This window comes from Bombina bombina, chromosome 3 (genome assembly GCF_027579735.1).
Source record: "Bombina bombina isolate aBomBom1 chromosome 3, aBomBom1.pri, whole genome shotgun sequence".
Lineage (NCBI taxonomy): Eukaryota > Metazoa > Chordata > Amphibia > Anura > Bombinatoridae > Bombina > Bombina bombina.
In genome coordinates this window covers 257,219,028-257,241,112 of record NC_069501.1, presented here as the reverse complement: position 1 = coordinate 257,241,112, position 22,085 = coordinate 257,219,028, and the positions used below count along the sequence as shown (strand labels likewise).

The following is a 22,085-nucleotide window of genomic DNA, read 5'->3' as shown; positions in this document are numbered from 1 at the left end:
CAGGGGTGTATATCCATATGAGCGTATGTGTGTGTGTGCTTGCATCCATGGGTATGCTGATGCACCATTGAGATACCTTTTTTATAGGTCCGCCACTGACCTGATATGTACTGAAAACACTTGGGGAAAAAAAATCCTGTGATATTTTATCCATTTGAAGTGATCACCGTATTATTGAAGGTCTGAAGTACATACAAGAGCAGCAAATATAAAACATGTGTGACGTAGAATTAGAAAAACTACATTAGCTGCTTGTCCTGTTCTACATGTTTTTTGGTAGGACAGGCTTTATGACACCAGTTCAGTCATCAGCTATCAAGCAGCAGATAATGTGAAAGCTGAAACGGTCTAAAAGGGACATTAAATACTAAATGAGTGACATATACAATTATGTTTTCAAAGCAAAAATATAATAAATGTGCACATGTATTTTCCCCAGGTTATTTTAGTTGTTTAGATATAAAGCAATTGGTTTCTCGATACTGTAACCATGGTTTTCTTCACTTTCGAGGCCAATTAGGGACAGTTATAAATGGGTCAGTAGCGTGTGCAACCAATGACTGTGGTAAGTTTGGAGCCTGCACTTAACAGGAATTGGCTAGGCCTCAACTTGCAGAATTACATTTTTTTTTAAAAACGGGACACAATAAAGTATATTGCAAAGGTTTTCTACTACACATAAATTAACATTGTATATTATAATCTTACAGTGTTTAATTTTTTTTTTTTTTTTTTTTTTTTTTTGTATAAACAGTTTTATTGTCAAATAAAATTCGTACAATACAGAGGTCAAAAAAGGAATTGCAACAAACCGTTTAACATTTTCTTTTACATTTTACAGTTATGCAGTGAAATGCGTCTAACAAAAAGTATCTAGAAACGTTCTGTTGCCACAGTTGTCAGGAGCCTTAGGTCCTATATCAATCTCCTAATAAAGCATAAACACAACTTAGTTCGCGTATGCTAATTATGAAATTTATTTGCTATATATGTGTCCCACATGATCTTCATTAAGCCGTATGACACCTCTGTCCTCGATTTAATGTATGCATATTCCTCTAATTGTAAGATGTGTTGGAAAGTGTGGATCCAGTCAGCAACTGTGGGGGTGTATTTTTGTTTCCAGTGCCTTGCAAGTAATGTCTTCATGCCATTACTTGCCATAAAGAGTAGTTTTTTCACTTGTGTTTGTGTTTTTCTTGGAATAATATTAAATAGCCAGATGCGAGGATCTGGTGGGATCGTAACCCCCACCATTTCTGAAGTCTCCCTTGCCACTTTTTCCCACACTTCCTTTATCATAGTACAATCCCACCAGATGTGTGCCATGTTCCCCCTGCCATTTTCACACCTCCAGCATGTATCACTTGCCGTCCTATAGAGTTTATGTATCCTAGCCGGTGTGTAGTACCATCTTTGGATTATCTTTAAATTTAGTTCAATTAGCCGGCTGGAGGAGGAGACCTTAGTTACATTCGTGAAAATCTCTGAGACCTCTCTTAGTGTCATGTCTAGGTTCAGTTCTGTATTCCACCTGTCTATGTAATACGGGGTGTAGCCATGAGGTGGGATTTGTAGTAGTGCATGAGAAATAGCTAGTGTCTTTTTATGTGGGGTGTCTGTTCTACATAGTGATTCAAATGCCGTCATGGGCCTCACTAAATTCCTTCGATCAGGGTGTTTTGTTATATATGATTGGCATTGGCGTAATAGTAACCAATTTTTTGAGAGGTCAATTCCCTCTGTTGCTAACTCTTCTAGGTTATAAAATTTATGCTCATTACCTAACTGATATGCCGCTAAGGTTCTTCTCTTGTTGGATAGGGTTTTGCTGGGGAAATTCAGCCCCGGTATAAAGTCTGTGTTATTTGTAAGGGGTGTTAGCGGGGAGGTTCTTGAGGATATATTCGGGTATGATATTAGAATATGGTTCCAGACCCGGAATGTCTCTGCTATGATAGAGTTAGGGTGATGTTCTAAAGAGGTCTGTTTTGGCGGTAGCCAGCAGAGGGACCCCAGGTGTGTCTTATTTGCAATATCATGCTCCAATGCTACCCAAGCCTTAGTTGTGAAGTTCGTGTACCAATCAATGATCCTTTGCAGGAATATTCCCGTACGGTACTTTTCCAAGTCAGGGACCCCCAATCCACCTCTTTTAGTTGGCATACACATTAGTTGCTTATTGATCCTTGCTGGCCTATTTTCCCATACATATGCTAATAGTTTGGATTGTAGTGAATTGGTGAAGTTCTTGGGTGTGGGGATGGGCAGGGTTTGGAAGATATATAATAACCTTGGAAGGACATTCATTTTTAGGATTGTGATTCTCCCTAACCAGGATACATTCTTTGATCTCCAAGCTGAGAGATCTGCTATGATCTGTTGTTGGATGGGGACATAGTTTAGTTGAAACATTTCTTCAGTTGTTGGGGCTAAGTATATGCCTAGGTATTTTAGGGAGTTCCCTCTTTTTTTGAATGGACATATCTGACAAATATTTTGGGATTGCGGGGGATCATGGTTTAGCAAAAGCATCTCTGACTTAGATTTATTGATGAGAAAATTGGATATTTTTTGGAAATTGTCTAGTTCCTCACAAAGGGAGGGTATAGAGGTTGCGGGATTGGTAAGGAAAAATAAAATATCATCAGCATATAATAAGATCTTGTGGGTAGAACCCGCTATTTCTAGTCCCTGGATTGAGGGTTTGTCTCTAACTGCCAAGGCCAGGGCTTCCACTATGCAGGCAAACAGCAATGGGGATAGGGGGCAACCCTGGCGGGTCCCATTTGATATACTGAATGGATTAGACAAGTGGCCATTGACTCTGACCCTAGCTGACGGGGAATGGTAAAGGGCGAAAATCCTTGATATGGTGGTTTTTCCCAGTTGGAATTTTTGTAATGTGGCCCTGAGGAATGTCCAACAGACGCGGTCGAACGCTTTCTCCGCGTCTGTTGAGACCAGGGCCAGGGGCAATTTCTGTTGCTGGGTGTATTCTAGGAGATGTATTGCCCTAACTGTGTTATCCTTGGCCTCTCTGTTTTGTATGAAACCTACTTGATCATTCTTAATAAGCTGGGGCAATACCTGATTTAAACGGTTGGCTAGAATTTTTGCATATATTTTGAGGTCCGAGTTCAATAGTGAAATGGGCCTGAAATTCTCCACCCTGTCTGGAGGTTTGCCTGGTTTAGGCAAGACCACTATATGGGCTTCCAGGTTAGTGTCTAGGAATGGGTTCTCCTCACTGATGCTGTTAAACAAGTCTAATAGTTGTGGTATTAAAATGTCCTTGTATTGTTTGTAGTAGCTGTTTGAGTAACCGTCTGGTCCTGGGGCCTTCCCCGTAGGGAGGTCTTTTATTACTATCTTGATTTCCTCATAAGAGAACGGACTATCCAGTGAATCTATCTGTTCCTGACTCAGTGTGGGGAACTTTAGTTTCTCTAGGTATTCCTGTGTCAGTGAGCTTTTTTTCAATTGTGGTGGATATTCCCCAGCTTTACTAATGTTGTATAGTTGTTCATAATATGTTCTGAATGCCTCAGCTATTTGGGTAGTCGTGTATACATCTTTCCCCTTGATGTCTTTTGTCTGTAAAATATATGTTTTATTAATTTTCCTTTTGAGTTTTCTGGCGAATAGTGAGCTGCTCTTGTTGTTACCTTCAAAATATGTTTGCCTCAATTTTATTGCGTGTTGCTTACACTCCTTATCTATAATGGTTTGTATCGTGGCTCTACAATCCTCTATTGCTTTCAGTAATGTATGATCGTTAGTGTTATATTTGTGTTGTTTTTCTAGCTCTGAAAGCCTAGTAAGGGTATTGTGTAGATAAATTCTTTCTTCCTTTATTTTGTGAGCTTTCATGCTTATTAATTCGCCTCTGACCACTGATTTGTGAGCTTCCCACAAGAGCCTGTTATCTGATGTGGAGGCTTGGTTCAGTGTAAAGTATTCAGTTAATGTTTTTTCTATTTTGAATGTGTAGACTGGGTCCCTAATTAAATTGTCATCTATTCTCCATGTGTGTGAGATTTTATTCATTAGGGGCCAGTATATAGTGCAGCCTACCATCGAATGGTCCGACCATGTTCTGGGGTAAATGGTGAGTTCCTTTACCCTAGCTAAGCTGGCTACGTCTAGCATGATGTAGTCAATGCGAGAGTATCGGGCATGGGGGTGTGAATAAAAAGTGTAATTTCTTGCGTCTGGATACTTCACTCTCCATGCATCGTGAACTGTGAGGTCCTTTAGACACTGTCGTGTTGTGTTAATTATTTTGTTGGGGACAGATGAAGTGTGGTTGGAATTGTCCACATAGGGGTCGAGTGTAAGATTAAAGTCCCCTCCAAGAATTAGGGTACCTTTTGACACTTCTAATAGTAAGTTAGTTAAATGTTTAAAGTATGCATCTTGTCTAGTGTTGGGGGCATACGTGCAGACCATGGTCACCACTGTATTAAATAGCTTACCTATGACAATCAAGTATCTCCCTTCCCTGTCCCTATGCACCTTGATCTGCTGGAAGGGTATATTTCTTTTGATTAGGATTCCCACCCCATTTGTTTTGGTAGAATTGGATGCATAGAACGTTTCACCATATTTAAATTTAAATGTCTTAGGTTCCCTGCCTTTTACAAAATGCGTTTCCTGTAGAAACACTATGTCCCCCCTTTTCTCTTTTATGTCTTTTAGCACTACGCTTCTTTTGTGTGGGCTATTGAGGCCTTTTGCATTTGCCGTTAGGATGTTAAGGCTATTCTGCGTGTTTTCTGTCATCTGACTCATTAAGAAGTTTAAATATAACCTTGCTTAACACTTGGAATTTATCTTGTTCCCTAATTGTGTAGTGTTTCCATTCAAGGCAATCATGTCGCCCATGCATTTGCTCCTGACCTGTGGCATCTTTAAAACAGTAGCTTAAGACTTTTAAGGCAATAAAACAAAGAACTGCATTCACTTTGTGTAACATAAACATTTCAAACAATTCAAACATTACAATCTGAGCACAATCTATCTTGTGCTATAAATCCCAGCTAGGGGGGATTGCTGGTTGACTCCTCTTGCCAATATAAACATTTCTATGGGGAGGGGGGGGAAGAGAAGGGGTGAAAAGCTTATCCATTTAAAACCTTTCTAACATTTCTAGGGGTCTCTTCAGAGTCCATAGTATCATGACAGAACCAAACTTAATTTAACTCTATATACATGCTTTAGTAACGATTTGATAAACCATTTACCAGATCTGGTTATCAGAACTGGGTACCTTACAAACTTAACCCAAGTGTTAACTTTTCTCTTTCGTTGAACAATGTCCATATGACTTGCTTCACTTAACATTTTAATGTCCTATGTGATTTTTCTCTAAGTTCAATATAGAATTATCTCACCCACAAATTCATTGTCCTGTTAATCATCCTGGATCGCTGCTGGACGATGTAGAGGGCTTTGGTCTTTTCTCCTTCCTTTTCTTCGTTATAACCTTTGACCAGGTCGGCTTTTGGTTCATCTGCTTGCTGAAAGAAGCTGCAGCAGTTGGCAATCTTGACCTTTCTTCAGCTGTGGTTGGTGGACTAAAAGAGATGTCCAGTAGTTTAGATAGGTCCTCTAGGTCTTTGGGTGATCTATATGACACTGATCTTCCTTCATGTTGCACATGTAGGCAGAAGGGATATCCCCATTTATATCTCACATTCTTTTCCTGTAGTATTTTAGTTATAAAGCGGACCTCTTTTCTTTTCTGCACTGTTATGGGGCTAAGGTCCAGAAATATTTGTAGGTGGTGATCTAAATATGTTATTTGTCTCAGTTGTCGAGCCTGAAGCCATATCTTCTCCTTATCTGTGTACCTCAAAAACCTCAGAATGATATCTCGTGGGGGTGCATTCGGTGGTGGAGGGGGCCGAAGGGCTCTGTGTGCCCTGTCCAGCTCCATGTCAGGAGCCTGTTGGTCATTCTGTAAGTGCTTAAACAGCCCTTGTAGGTATTCCGGTATTTCTGCTGGGGTAATGGATTCTGGTGCTCCCCTTACCCTCAGGTTGTTTCTACGTCCCCTGTTGTCAAGGTCTTCTAATTTGTCATCCATAGCTTCCATATAGGCTTCTTGCTCTCTTGCGTGAGTTGTTAATGAGTCCACTATTTTATCTGTGGAATCTTGGGCTTCTTCTATGGACTCTATCCTGTTTCCTATCTCCTTTATGTCATGTTTCATGGAAGACAATTCAGATTGTATTAAGTCTTTTAGACCGTCAAAGTCAGCCTTGGTAGGCAGCTTGGCAATGTCCATTTTTAGCTGGTCTGCATATTCTTTTGATATCGCCACCGACAAGGAACTAGGCTGCATCTCCATTGTAGTTTTGTCTGCTTCCCTATGGGAATGTTCTTGAGGTTGAAAAAAGTTGCTTACAGGCACTGGTGAGAGTGTTTGATTTTTTAATACTTTGCTCGGTTTGGTCTGCTTATTGAGCCTTTTTGGGGCCATCCCCAGTGGCCTATTTCTGATTAGTAATGCTTATATATGGGTAGGAAGATAGGTTCGTCACATCTTATGTTTTATAGTCCATATGTGAGGTAAGTAACTGTTATGGGGGATTTGAAAGTGCCGGTGTTATCATGTGCCACGTGGGTCGTCATATAATTTGCAGCGTTGAGATTTTTAAGCACCTTTTTCACCTTGCTTACTGTTTTGAACAAATGTGATTCATACCTGTTGCTTATGTTTGGTCTCCAGAGCTCTTAAAAATGTGAACCATGCAACTCTTCATCTCTCTGAGAAACTTGCAAATCTGCGCCCCTCCGGTTTTACAGGCTGTCAGGGCTTGGGCCTACACAGCGTTTTCGCTTTGCATTACGCCTCCCGGTTTTTACATCGGAGTTTTTCTTGCATCTGCCTATCCCCCAAGTGTAGATAGGTGATATACCATAAAGTGGTCCTTTATTATGGAGTCCGACTCTTCTTTTTTGGCTAAGGTTCGTCTAACCTGCTCAGAGCTTCAGTCTTTTGCGGCCATTTCCAGCTTGGCCTCGCTCCGCCCCCCTACAGTGTTTAATTTTTAATTGATCAGATCTGCCAAACATTGCAATATTAAACACTTAGCTGCTAGCATCACCAGGATATGGCCTTTCACTTATAAATCCAAAAAACATTTCTTCTGAAACACCCATGTTAATAAAGACTCACACATATCTGAAAAATATTTATTCTGTTAGACAATCAAAAGATAAAATGATGTATACATTTAACAGAAAAACTGTGACATGAGGTATAAAAATGGCCAAACTATATGTCTAGAAATGTAAAAATCTTTATAAAACTATAAGGTAGCTTTGGGAAAAAAAAAATGTTGACCACAGGTTTGTTGGTTACTATGGAAATGTAGTCAGTTAAGTGGTGATTATTTTTACGGCTAATTAAAACCAAAACATTTATCTTTTGGGTCCCATTCATGCAATGCGTGAAATCACTTCCTACATTTTCACAAAACTTTCTGGTATTTCTTACTTTTTTTTTCTTTTAAAATGTAAAATGAATGAGTGCTGTTGTATTTAACAAAACCTATACATGGTCTGTCTATTTCATAACCTGTTTTTTAGTGTCCCCAATAAATCGGTATCACCAGTACTATGTACTAAACTTAGAATATTAAATAAGAGCAAAATCAATAAGGATTACATTATTAACTTTGTGTCTCACGCCAACATAAACAGTTAATAGTGTGTGTGTGTGTGTGTGTGTGTGTGTGTGTGTGTGTGTGTGTGTGTGTGTGTGTGTATGTATGTATGTGTATATATTTTTAATATTCACAATGGTTCAGATGAATTTCCTCTTTTCACAGTATTTGATAGCTCAATTTCATGAAATGTAATTAAAATTAGCTCCCATGTTGAATCTAAGGCTTTTGTGATTTATGCGTTTCTTGCCATTCTCAGAGAAATGGGATCTGGCTCTGCTATTTTATACTATATTTTTATAACTATCATTAAGCCTTTTATCTCCTTTTGCGTTTTTCCTCTTGTCGGTATCGTGGGCTGAACAGCATGGTAACAAGGAGAAGCAAAGGGATGACAAGGTATGGAGCATATACAGACACCAAAGTGAGCCGGTCCTTCTGGGTAAGGGGCTCTAATTGGTCTGATTTGGGAAAGTCCCCGAAGAGAACATGTGCAATAATTGCAATGACTGTGGTCGCTACGTGCGCTGAATAAACTATGGCAGGAATCCTGATCCATTTACAGCCACCTACAGATCAAACATAGAAAGAGAAGGTAACATTAATTTTCAGTACAGATTTAGATGAATATTAGCTCTTTAAAAGGGACATGAAACCCAAACATTTTTCTTTCATGATTCAGATAGAGAATACAATTTTAAACAACTTTCCAATTTACTTCTATTATCTAATTTGCTTAATTTTCTTGGTTATCTTTGGTTTAAAAACATATCTAGATAGGCTCAGGAGCTTGCAGCTATCTGCTGATGATTGGTGGCTGAACTTGTATGTCCATTTTCATTGGCTTACAAATGTGTTCAGCTAGCTCCCAGGAGTGCATTGCCGCTTCTTTAATAAAACACACCAAAAGAATGAAGCACAGGACCATGCATGTTTCTGGAGTACTATATGGCAGCAGGTTTGCAAGAATGTTATCCATTTGCAAAAACACTAGATGGCAGCACTAGTTCCTGCCATGTAGAGCACCTGACAACTACCTAGGTATTTCTTCAACAAAGAATTATATGGGAACAAAGCAAATTAGATAGAAGTAAATTAGAAACTTTATAAAAACTGTATATGCTCTGTCTAAATCACAAAAAACTAAATAAAAAACTGTATATGCTCTGTCTGAATCACAAAAAACTAAATAAAAAACTGTATATGCTCTGTCTGAATCACAAAAAAAAACCAAAAAAAACTGCATATGCCCTGTCTGAATCACAAAAAAACTAAATAAAGCTGTATATGCTTTGTCTGAATCACAAAAAAACTAAATAAAACTGTATATGCTCTGTCTGAATCACAAAAAAACTAAATAAAGCTGTATATGCTTTGTCTGAATCACAAAAAACTAAATAAAACTGTATATGCTCTGTCTGAATCACACAAAAAACTAAATAAAACTGCATATGCTCTGTCTGAATCACAAAAAACTAAATAAAACTGGATATGCTCTGAATAAAAAAAAACGAAATAAAGCTGTATATGCTTTGTCTGAATCACAAAAAACTAAATAAACTGGATATGCTCTGTCTGAATCACAAAAAAACTAAATAAACTGTATATGCTCTGTCTGAATCACAAAAACCTAAATAAACGGTATATGCTCTGTCTGAATCACAAAAAAAACTAAATAAAACTGTATATGCTCTGTCTGAATCACAAAAACCTAAATAAACTGTATATGCTCTGTCTGAATCACAAAAAACTAAAACTGTATATGCTCTGTCTGAATCACAAAAAAATAAATAAATAAACTGGATATGCTCTGTCTGAATCACAAAAAAACTAAATAAACTGGATATGCACTGTCTGAATCACAAAAAAATAAATAAACTGTATATGCTCTGTCTAAATCACAAAAAACTAAATAAAATGTATATGCTCTGTCTGAATCACAAAAAACTAAATAAACTGTATATGCTCTGTCTGAATCACAAAAAAATAAATAAACTGGATATGCTCTGTCTGAATCACAAAAAAACTAAATAAACTGGATATGCACTGTCTGAATCACAAAAAAATAAATAAACTGTATATGCTCTGTTTAAATCACAAAAAATAAAATAAAACTGTATATGCTCTGTCTGAATCACACAAAAATAAATAAACTGTATATGCTCTGTCTGAATCACAAAAAACTAAATAAAACTGTATATGCTCTGTCTGAATCACACAAAAAAACTAAATAAAAACGGTATATGCTCTGTCTGAATCACAAAAAAATAAATAAAAAACCTGTATATGCTCTGTCTGAATCACAAAAAACTAAATAAACTGTATATGCTCTGTCTGAATCACAAAAAAATAAACTGTTGGGTACAACTACAGTAGGATCATTCCTACTCATTGTGTTATTTTGTACCTCCTGTACCTGCAGCTCTCTTTAAAGTGCACTCATTACAGAATCCAGCTGGTAAAGCTCTGCATTTTACACTGGGCGCCATTTTGTAGCTTGCGCATTGTGGTGTTATTGGCTTTTGACAGCTGTGCCTTTCACTTCAGGATAGCTCACATCATAGACAGCAGAAGTGTTACATTTGTGAAGTTTTTTGCACAGTTTTAAAGTCACATAACTAATATAAGCGGCAAGATGGTCGCACCCAGTGTGAAGGTGCAGAGCTTGTAAGGTGTTAAAATAACAGGATGACTTTGAAGACAGCTGCAGGCACAGAAGGAAAACAATAGCTTGGTGAGTAGTAACTATACTCAATAGTTTAATGTCCCTTTAAATTTTTTAAGGGACAGTCAACACCAGAATTTTTGTTTAAAAAGGTAGATAATCCCTTAATTATCCATTCCCCAGTTTTGCATAACCAACACAGTTATATCAATACACTTGTTACCTCTGATTATTTTGTATCTAAGCCTCTGCAAACTGCCCCCTTATTTCAGTTCTTTTGAGAGACTTGCATTTTAGCCAATCAGTGCTCACTCCTCAGTAATTCAGGTGCATGAGCTCAATGTTATCTATATGAAACACATGAACTAACACCCTCTAGTGGTAAAAAACTGTCAAAATGCATTTAGATTAGAGGCGGCCTTCAATGTCTAAGAAATTAGCATATGAATTTCCTAGGTTTAGCTTTCAACTAAGAATACCAAAAGAACAAAGCAAAATTGGCGATAAAAGTAAATTGGAAAGTTGTTTAAAATTACACTCCCTATTTGAATCAAAAATGTCATTCATGATTCAGATAAAGCGTAAAATTCTAAATAACTTTCCAATGTAAGTTTATTATCAATGATTATGCTAATCCTGCTGCCATCTAGTGCTCAAACTGTGTAACTGCTGCCATAACAATGTTATTACATTGTGCTAATCCTGCTGCCATCTAGTGCTCAAAATGTGTAACTGCTGCCATAACAATGTTATTACATTGTGCTAATCCTGCTGCTATCTAGTGCTCAAACTGTATAACTGCTGCCTTAACAATGTTATTACATTGTGCTAATCCTGCTGCCATCTAGTGCTCAAAATGTGCAACTGCTGCCATAACAATGTTATTACATTGTGCTAATCCTGCTGCCATCTAGTGCTCAAAATGTGTAACTGCTGCCATAACAATGTTATTACATTGTGCAAATCCTGCTGCCATCTAGTGCTCAAAATGTGTAACTGCTGCCAAAACAATATTCTTACATTGTGCAAATCCTGCTGCTATCTAGTGCTCAAAATGTGTAACTGCTGCCATAATAATGTTATAACATTGTGCAAATCATGCTGCCATCTAGTGATCAAACTGTAATTGCTGCCATATAGTGCTCCAGACATATATATGCTCCTGAGTCTACCTGCTTCATTTTAAACAATGTATACCAACAGAACAAAATACATTTGATATTTTTTTTTATTTGTACCCTCTATTTGAATTACTGAAGAATAATTGTGGGTTTCATGTCCTTTTAATTGACATTTTAATGTACGTCTATTATCAAATTTATTGTGTTGCATTGTAATCCTAGGTATGTGCAGGAGCGGCACTGTACAACTGGGAGCTAGCTAGCGATTGGTGGCTACACATATATGTCTCTTGTGATTGGCTCACCAGATGTGTTCAGCTGTCCTGGAGCTGTCTGGAATAAACAAGCAATAGTGCAATAATGCAACATATTAAAACATTTTATTTCTATGCTCCTTTTTAAAACTGATTTTAAAACCAATATGGACGGCATGTTTGTGCACAATGCATTCAGAAGATTACGCTCGGGTAGACAATGTTGTGTTTTGGTCTTTCCCAAACAAAAAGTAACACATTTTAATATAAGCTCTTTTGGATGCAATAACAAATGGTTAGTGCCCCTTTAATAGTGATTACCAAATAACTTAAAGGGACGTGTAAACACAAAATTAATCTGTCATTATTCAAAAGAGTATATATATAAAAAAAAAAAAAAAAAAAAAAAGCATTCTTTCCATAAGAGCATAACTAAATCTGCTGAAGGAAGTGCACATCTTGAAAACTGCATGCATCACCTTGTTTTTAAAGGGACAGTCTAGTCAAAAATAAACTTTCATGATTCAGATAGGGTATGTCATTTTAAACAACTTTCCAATGTACTCTTATCAATTTAGCTTTGTTCTCTTGGTATTCTTAGTTTAAAGCTAAACCTAGGTAGGCTCATATACTAATTTCTTAGCCCTTGAAAGCCGCCTCTTATCTGAATGCATTTTGGCAGTTTTCACAACTAGAGGGTGCTAATTCATGTGTACCATATAGATAACATTGTGCTCACGCCCGTGGAATTACCTAGGAGTCAGCACTGATTGGCTAAAATGCAACTCTTTTAAAAAAAAAAAAAATGAAATAAGTGGGCAGAAGCTTAGATACAAGGTAATTACGGAGGTAAAAAGTATATTAATATAACCGTGCTGGTTATGCAAAACTGAGGCATGGTAAATAAAGGGATTATCTATCTTTTTAAACAATAAAAATTCTAGTGTATACTGTCCCTTTAACTGGCATACAGTGTTCAAGACACATGTATGCTCCTATCTGGATATAAATTTGCATTCATGAAAGTACCAAAAGAAAGAGGTAAGTGCTTCTGCATTGTCTTGTGCATTTGTTGATTAGGCAATTCTACATTTAATGGTCTTTAAAATAAAAATGAGTTACGGCATAGTCTTTTTATTGAGCGTGTATTGATTATACATCTCTACTGTATTAAATAGTCCTTTAGGTGTTTGAATATAAACTAAGAAAGCAGTTTGTGAGAGTGTTTGATCAGCTCAATTAGTATCAGTAACCGACCTTTAAAAAATGCATATGAAGCCACTGGGAAGAAAGGAAGTTGCAGGATCGCTTCACTATACACAAAGCTCATGAACCAAGCAGGTGGGTTCATCATGAGATGGTCTTTGAAGTTGACAACGTACCATTTCATCAAATCAAGCAACTGGAGGTGAAAACACAATATGTTTATTAATGCAAATTCATTATGTTTTATATGAAGGATGCTACTCTGGCTTGTGACACATAGAAAAAGTTAACTGGAATTAAAGAGACATCCTACGCAATTTTATTTCCTTGTTCTATCTTAAAGGGACATTAAAGTATTGTATTTCTTTGTTTCATCTAGTTTTTTGTTTTTGTAATACAGGTCTCTGTAAGCCTGATATTAAAAGGTTGGTTTATTCAGAACAAAGCCTGTCCAAATATTGCTTAACATATTTTTTCCCAAGCAAAAACATTTTAAACCAGTGCTTGACAAATGTGTTTAAAAATTAGGAGCCAGTAAGATAATTTCGGAGCCAGACCGTTGGATTTGTATATAGACATATGGAGAATAACCCAAAAAGTTAGGAGCCAGAGGTAAAATTCTAGGAGCCAGTGGCTACCAGGCTCCTGGGTTTGTCGAGCCCTGTTTTAAACAATGTAATGAGTACAAAGTTCCTTTAATGAGGGTATTTCAAAATGGATTGCAGCTTTTCGTTGTTTAAAACTGAAATGTATGTACTGCAGGTGTGCTCATTTCAGCCTGCAACTGATATTTATAAAGCAGCGGGTTAAACCGCTGCTTCAGAAACTCTCTGCGCCAAATTGGAGTTGGCGGATGAAAATCACCCTGTATTCATTCGACCAAGGTGATTGATGGACAAGCCCTACTTTCACACAATTGGTTGCATGAGGGTAGGGGGGGCGGCATTGCACGAGCGTTCCCTTGAGCAATGATAAATATGGGGAACACACCCACCTCACAATTTGCGATCTAGTGCGGACAGGTTCACAACTTGTGAATCCTGTCCACTCGCAAATTAATAAATCTTGCCACAAACACACACACATAAATATATATTTACTGCTCTTTCATATTCATGTACAATGTCCCTTTATTGGTAGGTAAGAGGTCACTTGATATGACGTGCTGAGTCAGCTCACCTTTTATATCTAATGTGGACTTTGAACAAATGATTATTTTTTTGTAAAGGTCTCCATAACCTTTTTACCTTTTACAACTGTACAAACACTTTGGCTCATAACAGTATTTGATTAGTAAATGGAATTCTGAACCCAAATGGCATCATTCTTGTTATAGATAAGGGTTACAGTAAAGTATTAAATATCCCATGGAATCAAGATGAAGTTTACACAGGATGAAAATGAACACCATATAGAGCACATGTGGATGTGAAATAAGAAAGAAAAAAATATCATTAATTCACAGAGCTGAACAGTTGAAATAAATAGTTTGTCCTTTATTGCACTTGTCAAATTGTATTTACTTATTAAAGTTTTGCTCCTTTTTAAGAGCAGATTATGAGGTAGGCTCAGGAGTGTGCACATGTTTTGAGCAATATCTGGCAGCAGTGTTTGTAAAAAGGTTATACATATAATGGTCAAGAGTGTACCTCAGTATGCTCTCTTGGATAGGTGCATCCTTGTCCATTCAGATACATTGTTCTGAAGTCAGTATTAATAAAACAAATGTGCATTTTGATTAATTTATAATAAAAATTATCCTAGAATTTTTATTATAGAATAGAATTCTACCCCTGGCTCCTACGTTTTTGGGTTAATATTCATATATCTATATACAAATAATACTGTCTGGCTGCTAACTTTTAAACAGATTTGTCGAGCAATAAGGGACTTTGAGAGACCTTTTTCCCAACATGAGGTCATATTCTTTTTAACCTGTTAGTGTATTTACATGTGCATTACAGTAGACCATAGGAGTCATTCTTAAATAGTTAAACAATTGCCAAAAGGAATCTCTGGTATGACCACTGGATAGCTGCTCACCCTCTGTCTACATGGAAATTTCACATAAAGACTATGGAAAAACATTGGATTTACTAACCTAAAAATCATAAATCAAATGTATTTTGACAGTCTAACAGAGAAAAACTGTCATTTTGACACAATGTCATTGTCACTAAAAAAAAAAAAAAAAAAGGTATTTTACAATGTTTACAAAATATTCAAGAGTAGCACAAAAATTGTCATTAGTCTTCATATATCTTACAAGAACCATAAAAACAGTGTTGTTAACAGCATAAAATTATAAGTGTGCTTAAAAATTATACTATTATACTCAACTCTTGATCTTGATCTTTTGCAAACATTATATGGAAACATTTATGCACACCCCATCTATTAAATAAATCATATCTCTGAAGTACACTACAAATTGATGAACAAGTAGAGTGACAGATAGAGATTGTTTATTCAATCACTTCTGGCAATGTCAATCTTATACCATAAAGGCAAACTAATTGTGTCCCTTCCCTACAATATTTACATTTGCAGGTATGTGCTTGGGGGGAAAAACTGCAGAAGCTTTACCAAAGTTGTGGGTCAGGTCTAGTGACATTATTTCAAACAGAGATATAATGATGATATCTGATGTTTCATAGCTAAAAAAAAAAAAAAAAAAAAAAACAATAATAATATTTTCACATTTAACTTTGGTTTTGGAATATGCTTTTAAATCCGGATATGAAATCAGAATACACTGAAATCGTCATTACAGGTCTGCAAAATATTAACAAACGTAAAACCGATCACTAACCTCCTGTGGGTAGAGTCTGGCTGGCAGGATAGCTTGCAGATCTACCAGTAGTGTGATGGGGATGTGGGAGAAGAAGTACAGGAAAAAGATCCATTCAAGCAGACGAGTTAGAGAGGCCATGGCAAATGGGAACACACACAGCAGCAGAAGAATAGACGTGTGGCAAGGAATAGGAGACGACTGCCAGGTTACAACCCTGCTCCTCACAACGCACACCCACCGCCCCAGTGCATAGTGCTTAATGTACCGAAACCTCCAGTAGCCATCTTTTGTCCGGGCATATTCGTATATTAAGGGCAAAGCGTTAATTCTGTTCGGTTTTTTATGGCGTGCCGTGTAATTTTTTATGTGTAATGGTCACTTGAAAAAGAGCTGGTGGTCAAATTAACAGATATTATTTTTGAAAATATATATTTTAGGTAATTTTGACCAATAGTTCTACTGAACCGTGAACTTCATCTAAGTCAAATTTTTCGCATGACTTTAAAAGCTTTTAAAATTGCGGCAGTCCTAGTATCCTCATGTTCCCACTAGTTCCCAAATCCCAATACGTTTGGAATATGGTAGTGGAAAACTCCTGGGGCTTCGGTTGCGTTGATAGCAGTTCTGACACTTTAAGCAAAAGATAAATATAATATATATATATATATATATATATATATATATATATATATATATATATATATATATATATATATATATATATATATATATATATATATATATATTCATTAATAAGTAATTTTCTGCACTTTTAATGTTGGACTGCAAAAGAAAGGAAATTTAGATATTTCAGAATCAGTAGTAATCACCACCAACACTGATAAAGCTACAGTTTCTGAAAGTTTTGGAATAATTTGACAGATTCATCGGATAACTAAGTCATGTTAGGCTGTTCATGTAAAATAATATTCTTTAACACTGTTTACAGGAACAGTAAAGTCAAAATTAAACTTTTAATGATTCAGACAAAGCATACAATTTTAAACAACTTTCCAATTTCTGCTACTATGAAATTTGCTTTGATGTTTTGGAATAATTTGTTAACGAATAAACCTAATTGGGCTCACGTTCAGGAGTGTGCATTTGTCTGTAGCACTCTATGTTGCCAGGTGTCCAGTATTTCAGCAGCAGGCTGTCAAATCTATACAAAAATACCGGGCACTTAAAGTGAAGGTAAAGTTTGCCGGTTTTCTCACCTTTACTATATTACTGACATGCTATATAGTGTGATCGCTATTTTTTAAAAAATTATTTTAATATGTATCATTGTATTTATAACTAATGTTTTTTACCTACTTTGCTGGTCTTCGCTCCTCCCTCCATGAATTTCCGGATTTTACAGTCTATTACGTACAGAGCGGTCCCACCCGCTCTATACGTACTTCAAAAGCGCGTTCTTGCTTGCCCAACAAAGTGCGCATGCGCACACCTCGGCTTATCTTCTATTTGCGCCTGCGTGAGGGAAATTCAATATTTTGTGGTCTCTATCGTAATTGCGCATGCGCTAAACTGGAGCGAGCCCGGGTAGGAAGTTATAGGTAATAAAGCAAACGCTTGCGCAGAACGTCCAAATATGTTGTGACGTCAAATGACGGCCACCTAACGGCCAGGCTTACTATTGGGTTATTCAAGAACGTGACCGGACCCCAAAAAAAAACTAAAAAAACGGGCTGATTTTGAAACGATAAGAAAATGCAAAATAAAGGCTTTTAAATCGGTAAATATATCAAACTAATTAAATTGATGAATTAAAGTACCTTTAATTTTAAACGTATTTACATTGCCACTAATCGAATCCTGCGAAGTTTACCTTCACTTTAAATGTCAATTATTTTTAAAGTCCCTTAAAGGGACACAAAACCCACATTTTGTATTTCATGATTCAGATAGAGCATGCAATTTTAAGAAACTTTCTAATTTACTCCTATGATCAAATTTTCTTCGTTCTCTTGCTATCTTTATTTAAAAAGCAGGAATGTAATGCATAGGAGCCGGCCCATTTTTGCTTGCTTATTGGTGGGTAAATGTAAGCCTCCAATAAGCAAGCGCTATCCATGGTGCTAAACTTAAAATGGGCTGGCTGCTAAGATTTACATTCTTGCTTTTAAAATAAAGATAGCAAGAGAACGAAGACAAATTGATAATAGGAGTAAATTAGAAAGTTGCTTACAATTGCAAGCTCTATCTGAATCATGAAAGAAAAAATTTGGGTTCAGTGTCCCTTTAAGTGTATCAGCTAAATGTAAAAGGCTTTACATGCCTCTATTCTTTACAAATATGGCCAAAAAAGAAGTAACACTGTGAATTTTCTATTATGTGTTACAGGCAGCCATGGGGGTGTTAATATCAGCATACACAGATAAGAATTATCCCCTTAAGGATTTCTGTGAGGATTGCGATATTAATAGTGCAGTCTCGCCACCAGTGGCAACACTACACTATTTCCAGTGACCAGCTGGAAGAAGGGAGGGTTTAATAGCACGGTCCTGCCGCTTGGTACGTCGTGGTCATTAAGATGTTAAAGCCAGATAACGCCTCATCAAGCAGCAGATTTCCACAGGTGTTAATGACAGACCTCTTTCTCAGATTTTGCTCAGAAACTCCTCCTCAAAGCACTCCTGCCTCCTTATTGAATCTAATGGTTAAAACTGTTATTGTAGCAGTTGTGTCTATGTGTTATTATGCTGATCATATTATTTTGTAGCAATCATGATAGTTTCAATAAGAGTGTTCTCAAAACAAAATATTTTCACACACAGTGCTTCTCATTGGAATGTTCTATATGTGCTATATATGTGATATATGTATTCATACTATATATACTGTATATATATATTGTATATGTTCTCTAATAAGCAAAGTTGTAATGTTAACTGCTAATACATTGACTATTAATTAATTATTTGTGTATGGAATCATGAAAAGTTTCCAATACCTTACAGACTAACAGTTTTTTGACAGAATAATTTAATAGCTACTAGTTGTTTGTTGTTGGGCTCTCTGACACACACAAAATGATTTGTGGGATTGTGTACTGTGTGTTTGTGTGTGAACTTTGAAATATTGGAATAAATGCCTACCAAAGAGAAAAGCAAGGCAGGAGAACACTAAGTATCAGTAGCAATATGTTTAATGCCCCAGCTATAAATTACATAAATTATAACTGTAACACTATAGTTTAGCTATATGCACACTATGGCCTCTAGTTATCAATGTCTGTCGGACCTGATCCGACAGAGCGGATCAGGTCCGACAGACATTGCTGAATACGGCGTGCAATACGCTCACCGTATTCAGCATTGCACCAGCAGTTCACAAGAGCTGCTTGTGCAACGCCGCCCCCTGCAGACTCGCGGCCAATGGGCCGCCAGCAGGGGGGTGTCAATCAACCCAATCGGGTTGATTTCCGGCGATGTCTATCCGCCTGCTCAGAGCAGGTGGACAGGTTATGGAGCAGCGGTCTTTGTGACCGCTGCTTCATAACTGCTGTTTCTGGCGAGTCTGAAGACTCTTGCAACAATGTATCATGAAACACAGCACTCACTGCACAGCCAGGAACAGGTTTACCAAACCCAGTATTGATACATAGAAACAAAAATCGTTCCAGCTGGTGCAACAAAATACTTTTATTGTGCAAACAGGGATAAAGAAGCGACGTTTCAGGCCCACACTTGGCCTTTTCTCAAGCTTAACCAAACATTAGTGAACAAACATTTAAATAGCCCTAATGGCGCCAAATATTGTGATTGAAAAGTGATAAAATGTTGCCCTCTAGTGGAGAACCATAATTTAGCATACAAATATATTTCAAAGTGCACATTAATGGCCTCAATCCTGCCACCTAGTGAATCAACATCATACTGTTTAACAAATATATCTCTCATATCGTATGTGAAATTTTTTTTTCCTATATTAAAAATTACAAATAATGATCAGCATTACAAAATTACATATTAATAAAAAATATAATAAAATACATTGAGAATTTCATTATTGTTTTAATAACCACAATATATTGAATTAAAAAATATATGTCAAGTGTATCATAGATGAATCAATCATATTTGATATAGTTGTTTCAATCAATTAACTTCATCCTTATCTTGATTTTCAATTCATCACTACATAGATACACTCATATAATTGGCCAATATTAGCTATTCAACACTATGTATCTATTTAAATTTATAGAGACATTTAATCTCATATTGATGTCATATTAATATCTACATGAGAATGCACATTCATTTATATAGTATAATATTACAAAAAGAAGTTCTTATCTTATACCATTTTATTAAATTTTATTGAGTTCTATTTTTAATTGAATTTTATTAAGTCACCAAAAGGCAGTCCAATTACATTCTCTATTTAAACCTTTGGGCCATAAAGTGCCTAATTCATTGATACAGAATGTTTCTCTCCTAGTTAATATATTCTCCTTATCACCCCCTCTTCTAGGTGTATTAACTTTTTCAATGATTTGGAAACGCAATTGACTTATTCTATGGCCCGCCTTTATAAAGTGTCCAGCCACTGGAGCATCCTTTTTTCCACAACGAATATTTGACTTGTGCTCAGAAATTCTCTCTTGTGCTTCCCTGGTCGATTGACCAATGTACATCAAGGAACACGGACATTTAATTGCATAAATAATGTATTCTGACCTACAAGTCAAATATTCATTTATGGAGTATTTTCTGCCTGTATATGGGTGACAAAAAGTGTCACCCTTAATCATAGAGTTGCAATTAATGCAAGATAAACACGGGAAGCATCCTTTTCGTTTTTGACCAGTTATTGTACCCTGAGTCTGTTTTTTCTTAGCCCCAATATCAGCTTTCACCAATTTGTCTTTAGTATTAGGGCCACGTTTATAGGCTAACATAGGTGGTATTGAAAAGGCCCCTATATCTGGGTGACACTTAGATAGAATGTACCAATATTTACGAATGATTTTATTAATTTGGTAACTTCTTGTATTATACTGAGATATAAATTTAATCCTGCCTGAATTTTTAGAACAATTCATGTTCTTTTCTTTCCCTACTGTTTTGGATCTGTTTCTATTTAAGCTCACATCTTGTTTTATATCTTCAATTAATGACTTTGGATAACCTCTTGAGATAAATTTATCTGACATTTCCTTTAGGCGAACCTCCTTAATGGTAGGATCTGACACGATCCTATCAACCCTAAGGAGTTGACTTTTTGGGACAGCCTTAAAGGTAGTGGGTGGGTGGAAACTCTCAAACCATAATGTATTATGGCTTGGAATAAATATCAATTTTCAAACCATCCACACCTTTATATACTCTAGTATCCAAAAATTGGATCGAGCATTCATCGTATGTTAAAGTAAATTTTATACCATTAACTGAACAATTCAAATCGTCAACAAATGCCAATAGGGATCCAATGTCGCCATACCATATGCCAAACACATCATCTATGAAACGCCACCAGGTGGCACCATATTGTTTAAATAAATGATGTTCATAGACAAACAATTCTTCAAAATTAATCATAAATATGTTGGCATATGTAGGGGCAACATTGGACCCCATGGCTGTCCCCTTCTTTTGGAAATAGAAAGTATCCTTAAATAAAAAATAATTAGCATACAAGATAACTTCTAATAAATTAACAAAAAATTGTATTTGGGCTAAACTGTATTTTTGGTCACTAGATAACATCTTCATTACAGCAGCTATTCCACTTGTATGTTTTATTGATGTGTACAAGCTAGATACATCTAAAGTAAATAAGATAACTTTCTGATATGGTAAATCAAGATTTTCTAATTTTCTCAAAAAATCATAAGTATCCCTGATATATGAGGATGATTTCACAACATAGGGCTGTAAGATTTTATCTAAAAAAATAGCAATATTAGAGAATATGGAGCCTGTACCAGCTACAATGGGTCTACCTGGTGGTAGATCTTTATTTTTGTGGATCTTAGGTAAACAATATATTACAGGTCTTATTGGATGTTTAATTTGTAAATATTCACTTAAATCCTTAGAAATTAAACCACTCTTTACTGCATTGGATAGAATGTTAAAAATTTCACCCTGTATTTTATATGTCGGATCAAAACCAGCTTCCACATATACTAACTCATCGTTTAATTGTTGCATAATTTCATCAACATAATACTCCTGTTTCATTAAGACAAGGGCGCCACCCTTATCTGCACCCTTGATAGTTAACCCTTTCTTTTCACGAATTGCTCTTAGTGAAGTCTCGCCAGAAACACGAGGCACCACGCTCCATATGGAGCTTGATACATATGCCCCATTGTGTGCAATAGCCAGCCCTTGAGAAATAGCAATGCCCCCCTCT

General features: G+C 36.4%; 1 protein-coding gene across 1 annotated transcript; it reads right to left on the bottom strand.

Moving 5' to 3' along the window:
- Positions 1–7,189: 7,189 nt before the first annotated feature.
- Positions 7,190–15,938, bottom strand: LOC128653149 (sigma intracellular receptor 2). The gene is made up of 3 exons (XM_053706266.1): positions 15,735–15,938; positions 12,974–13,118; positions 7,190–8,245 (listed from the first exon to the last, which is right to left on the bottom strand). Exons 1-3 carry the CDS (start codon positions 15,852–15,854, stop codon positions 7,995–7,997), a joined length of 516 nt encoding a protein of 171 aa, XP_053562241.1. The 5' UTR covers positions 15,855–15,938; the 3' UTR covers positions 7,190–7,994.
- Positions 15,939–22,085: the final 6,147 nt, after the last annotated feature.

Coding starts and splice junctions, on each gene's coding strand:
- LOC128653149 (XM_053706266.1), bottom strand. CDS start 15,854: ATGGCCTCTCTAACTCGTCTGCTTGAATGGATCTTTTTCCTGTACTTC. Junction 13,119..15,734: donor CCAGACTCTACCCACAGGAG/GTTAGTGATCGG, acceptor TTTCACCTCCAG/TTGCTTGATTTGATGAAATG. Junction 8,246..12,973: donor TTCATATGCATTTTTTAAAG/GTCGGTTACTGA, acceptor TTTGATCTGTAG/GTGGCTGTAAATGGATCAGG.